The sequence below is a fragment of the Lolium perenne genome, chromosome 2, assembly GCF_019359855.2.
Source record: "Lolium perenne isolate Kyuss_39 chromosome 2, Kyuss_2.0, whole genome shotgun sequence".
Taxonomy (NCBI): Eukaryota; Viridiplantae; Streptophyta; class Magnoliopsida; order Poales; family Poaceae; genus Lolium; species Lolium perenne.
The window spans coordinates 294915872-294925607 of record NC_067245.2 but is presented as its reverse complement, the minus strand read 5'-3'; the positions used below and the strand labels follow the sequence as shown (position 1 = coordinate 294925607).

Below are 9736 nucleotides of genomic sequence, written 5' to 3'. Positions count from 1 at the left end.
CGGGTGGAGGAGGTTGGTGCTGTCTTCCGAGTCGAACTCCTCGTCGGAGCTCGAGGCCGGGGAAGGTGGAGTGGGAGGTGAAGGTGGAGGTGGAGGCACGGCAGCCTGACCACGTCCGCCGCTGCTCATGGTGGATGCGCTGGAGGCCGGCGCTACGGCAACGGCGGCTAGGGTTTAGTGGGGAGGAGATGAGATGCTCGCGCCTCTGTTTATATAGGTCGGAGGCAGGGCGATGGTCGCGGTACGCTTGGCATCGCCATTGCTACGTGCGCAGAGGTAGGCGACGGCCGCGCGGCACGCGAGTCATCGCCATTTACGCGGCCGCCAGACTGCCGAAGCGACGCCTCGGTGCCGGTACTGGCGAGAAGACACTTTCCGTGTCTGCCGAGCGTCCGCCAGAGACGCATCCGAGGCACATATTTGGGTCAGATTTGCGTCTCTGCGGACGGCTCGGTCACTTTGCGTCACCCCGCTGAAGGTGGTGCCAGACGCATTTCCGATCACGGCGGACACAAGCGGTCGCTCAGCGTACGTTTGCGTCGCGCCGCTGGATATGCCCTTAGTTTGACTTAAATGCTAAGAGGTTTTGGCAAAAAAAGAAGTCTGGGTCCGCCTGCCCGTTAATATACATACCTCCCGCTTTTCACCTCCCTCTCTCCCTCCCTCCCTGCCACGTACACCACCGGCGCGATGACATCTCCAAGGAAAAGTCGCGGCGAGGGGGAGCCAGCCGGTGGGTTCGGGTTCTCCGTCGCCGGCGACCGCAAGCGCAAGCGTTTGGCCGAGTACCCCTGCGTGTCTCGCCTCAGACAGCGGCGGCTCATCCTCTTCCTCTTTCGCCACGATTTCGTCCAAACCCACGACGCGTGCGTACTGAACCCCCGTTTAATTCCTCCATTGATTTGATATCTTCCAATGCATGCATACCAGTGGATGACTTGCCTGACCCCGCGACATCCGTGCATCCAGATTCATGGGCGAGACGGCCGTGCTCATCGACGTGATGCACCTGCACCGTCTGGTGCTTCACGGCCAGTGGAGCGACGCCATCAACTACCTCTCCCGCTTCCTGCCGCCCGGCCGTCCGCTCGGCGTCCACGGCCGCGCCCTCTTCCACTTCCTCCGCGTGCACAAGGCTATCGACGACATCGTCGCCGGCGGAAAGGAGGCCCTCTCCGTCACCGCTGCCGTCGCTCTCTGCTCGCACCGCTTCGTCACACGCAGCCCTGCCCTCGCCAAGCTCCGCGCCATCTTCTCCTCCCTCGTCGAGTCCAAGACACTCAGGCAATCAATTCATATAGTATCTACTTTTCATGTCCTTGAGCCTCAGCAATACTTATATTGTGTTCCTGAATGCAGGGATTCGATGGACATTGCGCGCATGAGGTGGGAGGCGTCCTCCATTGTGGATGACCTGCTTGATCAAACGCCAGAGTTCAGAGACCATATGCGTCCGTGTCGCCGCGGGTCAATGAATCCCCAGAACGTGCTTCCCCTCGGCTTCGGCCACGCTAGGCACGCCACCACCTAATCCCTCCTCTATTTCTTGATCCTTACTAGCTAGCGACTGACTGTCAGTCTAATATCTGCTGCTGCTTTTTTTCTGCTAGTTTCCGTCCGAGACGCCACGTCAAGAAACAGGGCGACCATGTCCCGGCGTCTGTGGTGGCTGGGATTTATCTTCAGAAGAGGAAGACGTACGTACATCATACACTTCCTTGGCACGAGCTGAATGAAATGCTCTTCATATCTGCTTGTTTTATTCTCTTCCTGTGGCATGCTTGATGTATGCCTGCCCCTTGCTTTGTCTCCGCAGGCTGCCTTCTTCGACTTCAACTGATCACTCTAAGGGATTAACTCGCGGTAGGATGTCATCGTCAGAAACATCTTTATGGCTTCCTTGTAATTATTATGTATGATACTCTGCTTATTACTCCACTAACATGATTTTTTTTTTTGTCCCTCTTGTCTCTCGACGCCAGAAGCCTTAGTTAAGGCCAAGGAATGGTTGGTGGACCTCGTTGGTATACAACTACTCTCCTGCTCTAGCTCTATTAATTTGTTATTATCTTTTACTTTCAGTACTTCATATGTATGTATGTCAGCGACTGCACTTGTGCTCAACAACTTGTAGAATAGGATCTTCACAATAGAGACTGATGAACTTATATGATCTTCAGATAGAAGTGTGGAAGCTGGTAAGCCGCATCAAGGGGATCCAGTTCGATCAGCATGTAGCAAGGGTATCCTTTCATCCACTGAACCTTTACCTTTGGCCCCAGAAGCATTTAGTTTACTGTCGTTTCCAACTAAAAACATTTGGTTTATGCAATAAGGGATCTCTACTGGAAGTAAATTGTTTTTGAACTACTTGCGTGCTACGTGTGCATAATAATTTTTCAAGCTATGATTTTAGCCCTGTAGCTTAATTCCCTGCAAAACTTGAATGAAGTAACTCAAGTAATAATGATACTTCTATCATGCTTCATATTATTTTTGTTGCAACTGGTTCTATGCTTTTGCCATCTTGTTTGTGTTATTGCTTCTTTTAGTACATTATCAGTTCGGCCGTTGCGGCTTTATTTATAAAGAGGGGCGAAAGCCTATTTCGAGGAGTAAATTATCATGCTACATTCTCCCGTTCCCATTATCGTTTAGTTACTGTTGTTTTCCCTTCTTTTAAGAAAGTTATCTTATTTATATCTGAACATTCTTGGTGTGCGGAATAATTTATAACTGCAAACCAGTCCAGTACATCAGCCTCATCATGTTTGATGTTGTTCTTTGCACATTGCTACCTACTTGCTACTGTTTCTCACCTTTGAACTCATTGCAGGCGCTCCTGGCTCACAGACTAATTTTTGTACTGTCCCAACGTTGGCTGGAAAATCTCGCATCAGACTATTGACCGATCTTGGTAAATTAGTTATACACCTTCAATTGTTTTATGAACCAGTGCTAGCCTTTATCCACACACTTAATCCCTTATGTCATTCTCTGTTAGAGATAACCACATGTCCAAGTCAAGTGGTTATATATCTCATTGATATTTACTCTCCCTGCCTTGTAATTTGTTGTCAATAATATGTGTTCTCTTTCTTCGTATCGAAATAATCTTGCTTTTTTGCAATGGCAGTTATATTAAGAGAGGCAAAGGAATGGATATTGTATCTTACTGGTAAGCTAGACTCGACCATGCAGTCTTTCATTGTGCCGCACTTGTTGATTAATATTTGGTGGCATTTCACTATGGCAACTGAATGTCTTATGTATTTACAGAGGAGCGTCTGGAAGCATGGCCAGACGCGAGTCAAGGGTATCCACTTCAGTATCTGAGTAAACAAGGTAAATTCACACTCTTTCATCCACCGGTTGTCTTGTCTAAAAAATACTTTTGTTTAGTCACCGGCTATCTGGGATCTTTAATGGTTGCTGAAATTATTCATATCCGTGGCCATACATATGTGGACAGTTTTGTCACGTGACTCTGAGACACCAGATCAGCACTGTTTGCTGGTTGCTTCATGTTTCTAGCTGTTTTGTGTGCATGAAAAACTCAACACTGAAGTCGGCCTTGATGTTTCTCTTTGCACCTCATCAGTGCGTCTGTGTGTAGCTGTCTAATCTGCTGGCATTTCTAATGGACGAACTCATCGTCGCAGGTGCTTTGGCTGATCGACTCTCAAAGACTACAACTGGTGCCTTCACATGGCCTACTATCGGAAGTTCTGGAATCTCGTCAAACGCAGAAGCAGGTAATCTAGTTGAAGCTTGCGCCATGAAGTTATGTGCAGACTATGTAAAGTTCAGAAGAAGAAAAAAATACTGCGTGAAATAGCTTCCTGCTCGCCTTTGGTCCTTTCAAATTTTGAGTTAAGGAAGCTATGTTCCGTTGATACCTCAAACCAGTGACCGTAACCGGTGTTCTTCGTGTGCAGGCAATGGCAATCTTTCGACCCAATGAGGCTGTCACCGGACGCCATAGATGCTCCTCTGATCAACTAAGGATGGACTTCATACCAGATCTATTCCGGTCTTTCTAGCCTGTAGGGATCTAGTATCTCTTAGTAGAGTCTATATATTCATCATGTAGCCATGTAACTACTGCTAAATTGGTGAGAAGAGAAAACATGTGCTATGTATACTGAATTCGTTGTGCTTGCCTTACTTTAGTTTACGTCTATGCATGTTCTTTTGGATTTGTGAGTTGGAAACAAACTTTTTGGTTTAGATATTTTGGTGCTAGTTTCTGTGCTGCAATCTATTTTTAAATCTCGAGAGAGAGAAACATAAACAGATCAAAAATTGCTTTTGCATGTTCTTGACCAAACAGACCAAGAACATGGACTGCTGTTTCACGAGTCATTCCACCACTCATATCAAGAGACAAACAGAATTTCCACCGTTGAGATCACAAACACCACATAAACAATTCATGTAATGAACCAAAAGTCGCTGAAACTTCATGACAGCTCATTACCAGAATGTAAAACGCCGGCATCACCCAAAGTATGTCAAAGCCGTCCTGGCTACACATCTGACTGCAAACGACGTCAGGCAACCAACACGGCAACATAGTAGCTATAGTTAGACACAGACCTGACGCACACGCACAATGACACAACCACAAAAACGTTTTAAGCTTACAGTTTAGACCATACGAAGCAGTTTGTATATATATTACCAGACCAAGCTAAGTGACACACAGGTGACAAGCGGTGTCAGATGAAGAACATGTTGTCCTGAAGATCCACGTGCAGTGTCGGGAAGTTCCCGAACTCAGAACCACCCACAGAGGAGGCCGAGGATGAAGAACTGCGTGCCTGGGGCTGGGACGCCATCATTGCCTCATAGTATTGCCTGCCGCGGTACGCTGCCAGGTCGGCATAGTAGACAGGCGTCGCCAACGACACCGGCTTGGTGCAGCGAGCGAAAAGGAAGCAGAGGTTGTACACCATCTTCTGCAGGGCATCCGAGCTGAAGTTGTGCTCATCCATCAGGCTGTAGTAGTGTGTGGGCCGGCTTGTCCCGATAAGCCCATTGTGGCTGCACAGGTAGAAATCGTAGGCCATAGGGTCGATCACGCTGGTGTCCACCACCGTGCCAGGAAGCACATTGCCATTTTTCAACTGTGCCTCTTTCTTGTCCTTTGGGAACAGCCGTGTGTGGTGTCGCTTCTTGGCCACGATCACTGTGATCGTTGGCGAGTACCCATTGACCTTGATCCCCTTCTCCAAATCTGCAAGCTCCTCGTTAAGTACCATCTCAAACTGCCCATCACTCACGCCATCGCGGAAGTAAATGATCTTCTGAGGCTTGACACCGTTCTTCTTCTCAAAGACACCGATGAGCTCTCGGCAAATATCACCGAGGTGCTTGATCACCTCGCAGCGGTGCGGCTGGGCACGGATTCGAGGCACATACTTGCTAGCCCCACGATCAACGGATGCAACCACAGCTGCTATGGATGGACTTTCCACATTACCAGGCCCCGGGTGGTTCACATCCGCGCCGATGAACATGAAAGGCGCACCGGTGTCCAGTGGAAGCCGGTCAAGGAGCTGGACGTTGCTGCCGCCGAGCTTGCTGTTGATCTTCAGGGCAAGGTTGGACATGTACTGGTCCTGGCCCTGGGGTTTGTTCGCGACGTTGCTCAGAAAACACTGGGTTTGGATCCCCAGTTGTGTCTCGCAGATCAGCTTCAGTGTCTTGTACCCAGGATGCTGCTCAGACATCGGGCAGAAGAGGAGCTGCAGCTTCTGGTTCTTCTTCACTGCAGCCTGCTTTGCATTGTTGAGCTCCTCGTACAGTTTGCGTGGATCCGATAGCACTGACATTGCTGACAGATGCACAAAACATGGATCCTTGTACATCCGAATGCCAACGTCACAGCACTTCCTGACGATATAATCAACAAACATGGGTCCATTAAGCGATTGCTGCATGGAGTGAGATGGCCCTGCACTGAAGTCGACAATACCCCAACACTTGAGTTCTTTGCCCTCTACCAGCTTCTTCCTCACGAGGTTCCACTGGCAGTTCTGATCAACACTGCATTTGTTGGGCTGACCACCAGTAGTGGTGCCACCGAGTTTCAGGGTTGGAGGAGGAAGGACCCTACCGGTGACTTCCATCATCTCTAGATCCAAAGAAATCCCAAACTGTTGAGCTATTTCTCCCCTGCAAATAAAATGGCGATTAGTACCTCATAACAAACATCAGTTCTTTTGTACATATGAACTTTCTTTATTTTCAATTTTCCACAAAAAAAGATGAAGATCTGTTCTCAAGCATGTATTGTGAAATAGTATGACAGAAAAGGGCTAAATATCAAGAACACAAAACAGACAAGAAGAACAAGAGTTGACAAACAAAATGATGACATGATTACAATCCACTGTTTCTTTCAAGAATATATTAACATGCATACCATGGTAGAGGTAATAAAAGAAGGATAGAACTAAGTCTACTTTCATAGTACCAGCTAAACATTGCAGCAGGTTTAGTAACACAACGGGTGGTTAAAATTTGTAGACAGCAGAAAAGGGTTCAGACTCGAACAGTTACCTGCAAGGCCCATCTCTAGCTCTCACCGCGTCCATAATCCTCTGCTTCCGGTCATCTGCTTTAATTAAAGCCATGCCTTTCAGCTGTTTATCAGTCTCCTTGCTCAAATTTGCCTTTGGATACCTCTGCCCTTCAAGAAGAATACAAAGCTCAATGGGCACATAATTTGGTTTGTCTTTGCTCTTGCTCAAATCCAAGCATGGAAGCATCTGATACTCAATAACCTTGCCATACTGCTGAGAGAAGTAGTCAACAAGCCTCTTCGCCTGCCCTGATTCCGAATCTGAAAAGGTGATCTGGCTGGCAGGCAAATCAGTCAAGCCTTGAATAGTGTACTTCTGATTGGTCCTCCGGTGGCTCACAGTAACACGTTGGCCTTTGAGCTCATACTCCAAATTTTTCAGTTGAGTCTTGTTTAGTGCTGTCCTGTAGTCAAGGGGCCTTATGAACTGCTTGACATGATCCAGGACACATCCAGCTTTGCGAAATGGCATAACTGAATAGTCGACACATAAGACCAGCCCTTTCTGAGTGTGTTTAAGGGTCTGCTGGGTTCCTGACATAGCCACAACACCCCGCCCGAGATCGTAACTGCTTTCGGGTGAGTAAAATCCCTTGCCAAGTATTATCTTGCGCCAGCAAGAAGCCTCACGCACAACAACATCAAGACCCTGCAAGACCTCCCTAGGCACAGGAAGCTCTGAGAGTTGGCTTAAAGGAAGCTGCTTCTTGAACTCCACTGATACAATGTAGGTCTTGGAACGAACTCTGACACGGAATAAACCTTCTGGCAGTTCAGCAGAAGTAAATAGATTTCTCTTTCCATCATAAGCGACAGCCGATGAAAGCTGCCGAAAGCTTTCATCCTTGAAAAGCTCAGCCTTTGCAGAAAGAAAATCAGCATTGGACAGCTCCTTGCCTGAAGCCTTTTGAGATGCTGGATCAAACTTGATATCTATGTCATAGTGAAAAATGGTGGACACCTTTTGGTAGTTGACTATGAAGTGATTTACCAAAAGTTTGACCTTGGATTGAAATAACGCTCCTCCAGCATCAGGCCTTCGCATCGGCACCCGTCCGCCACTTGGAGACACGGCAACTGGGGGAGCTGATGGCTGTACTTTTGCCACTTCTTTGGAGGTAATGCGTTCTAGAGAAGAAAAAAAAGAGCAGTTAGAAACACAAAAAGGTAAATTTACAGGGAAAATATAATCAGCTAAGCCATATTTTCCCTCCCAACATATGTTCTGGTACAAGTTTATCCCAAATTGAGTAAATTTAGCATGTGATTCACTATCATGTAAATTTGCATGTAAAAAATGACAATCATTCAGAACACTGACTAGTGATTATTCCTGCACTGCGATTCAGTTCTTTTTGTTCCCACAAAGCAAAAGGTGCTCCAAGAACTGTGTTTCTTTTACCTGATCTCTCAAAGGCACTGAGATTACAAAATTCTATCTACATGAAGAAAGGCTACTGACTAAACAACACACTACTTAGAGAGACTCAGAAAATAGGGCAAAGTGGCTCATTAAAACTTTCTCGATACGTTTCCTGTCTAAGGACACGAGAAATAAATGATGTCATAAATCCTCTAAAACTGCAAGGTGGCAAACAAGATAAGGCTCCTCGGATCCTAGCTACCTATTTCTTTCGCATGTATTCTGTATCCTGTGATCTGAACCAACAAACCAACCAACTGGCAGCTCGAAACAGGGGAATTGAGTTTGCAAATGGTTTAGAAAGTAGTACTAATTCAAAATAACGTAGTTACTTCAGTGCATACCAAACACAATTACACGAACCCTAAGCGAAGTGCATATCATAAAAAGCCACATAAATCTGCTAGGGGCTAATAAAATACAGTTTGGATCGCTCTTTCATCAGTCTAGTCAACGACGAGCACTTCTCAGTCTAGTCAACGAGGACCTACCATGAGCAGAGAAAACACGCACAAACTGATCGATCACCTAAACAAATAAGCGGAACCAGATTACAGTCTGGGTGGCACTCCCATCAGTCTAGTGAACGAGGACCACTCTATAGTGTATACCATCGGCACAGAGCAAACAGCACGAATTGATCGATCACGTAAACAAACAAGTGGAGCCAGATCGTGTAGGCCTAATCAGTAAATCCTTAGATGAGTAGATGATGAACCGTCGAGCCGTCAATGCCTCGACGGAAACAGAGTGAGCTAAAAGTTAAGCAGGCAAGTAAAAAACAGGGGAGGCGCTTACCGACGGATCCAGAAGGGCGCCCTGCCCCCTCCGCCTCGACCCTCCTCGGCGCAGCGGGTTGCGCCGCCGCGGGCGCCGGCGCCGGGGCGTAATCCCCGCGCCCTCTCCCGGGCTGCCCCCACGGGTTCCCGCCACGCCCGGGGGCGGGGCCGTACCCACGTCCGCCGCCAGCAGGACCGCGCCCACCGGGCGGCGCGCCTCCACCGTAGCCTCCTCCTCCGCGGCCGTCGCCGCCTCCCTGAGGACCAGGGCCTCGTCCCCGCCCCTCGCCGCCTCCGCGAGGAGCGTAACCTCCGCCGCGAGCCGCGTAGCCGCCGCCTCCGCCACCCCGTCCGTCTCCGCCCCCAGGAGGGCCGTATCCTCGGCCCTGACCGCCACCGCGCGCCCCGCCACCGCGGGCTCGCCCGCGGCCGCCCTGGTCGTACTCCATCGCGGCGCCGCCGATCTCAGACGAGGAAACGATCTGTGGATCAAATGTGCAAGCAAGGTTCGGATCGAATTGCTAATGTTGCTTTCCTTGTTTCGTACTACGCTCAAAAGCAGGGGGAGGTGGAGATAGAGGGGAGCGGTTTATAGATACTGATCGATCGTGGGCGCGCGCGAGAGCCGGGGGCTAAAATACCCGTTCTACCCCTAGGGGTTTCGATGGATCGCGTGCGTACGGATGGGCAAATCTGGAAACCGAGGGTCAATGCGAGTCGTGAGGGAACAAGTCACGAAGCTGCCGCGACGCGTGGTTTCCTGCCATTTCCTTTCTCTTTGCCCTTTTTCTGTTTTAAGATTTAGATTTTCTGTTTTAGATCTTGTTTTCCCTATTTTGCACCCACGCTCTGCCGAAATAGCGGAGAGGTATAACGATTCCCTTTTCTAGAACACTCCATAAGATGCACCAACGCGATTTATTATTTTTCAATGGTAACAATTGT

General features: G+C 48.5%; 2 protein-coding genes across 2 annotated transcripts; one reads left to right on the top strand and one right to left on the bottom strand.

Annotated features, from left to right (window-relative positions):
* The first annotated feature begins 675 nt into the window (after positions 1–675).
* LOC127336184 (uncharacterized) lies at positions 676–3876 on the top strand. Its single transcript, XM_051362966.2, has 11 exons — positions 676–866; positions 970–1284; positions 1360–1515; positions 1611–1697; positions 1817–1863; positions 1983–2024; positions 2181–2243; positions 2837–2917; positions 3137–3178; positions 3280–3345; positions 3663–3876. Exons 1-11 carry the CDS (start codon positions 691–693, stop codon positions 3836–3838), a joined length of 1251 nt encoding a protein of 416 aa, XP_051218926.2. The 5' UTR covers positions 676–690; the 3' UTR covers positions 3839–3876.
* Positions 3877–4379: 503 nt separating this feature from the next.
* On the bottom strand, positions 4380–9363 carry LOC127336182 (protein argonaute 2). Its single transcript, XM_051362965.2, has 3 exons — positions 8811–9363; positions 6568–7717; positions 4380–6180 (listed from the first exon to the last, which is right to left on the bottom strand). Exons 1-3 carry the CDS (start codon positions 9238–9240, stop codon positions 4722–4724), a joined length of 3039 nt encoding a protein of 1012 aa, XP_051218925.1. The 5' UTR covers positions 9241–9363; the 3' UTR covers positions 4380–4721.
* Between the last annotated feature and the right edge of the window lie 373 nt (positions 9364–9736).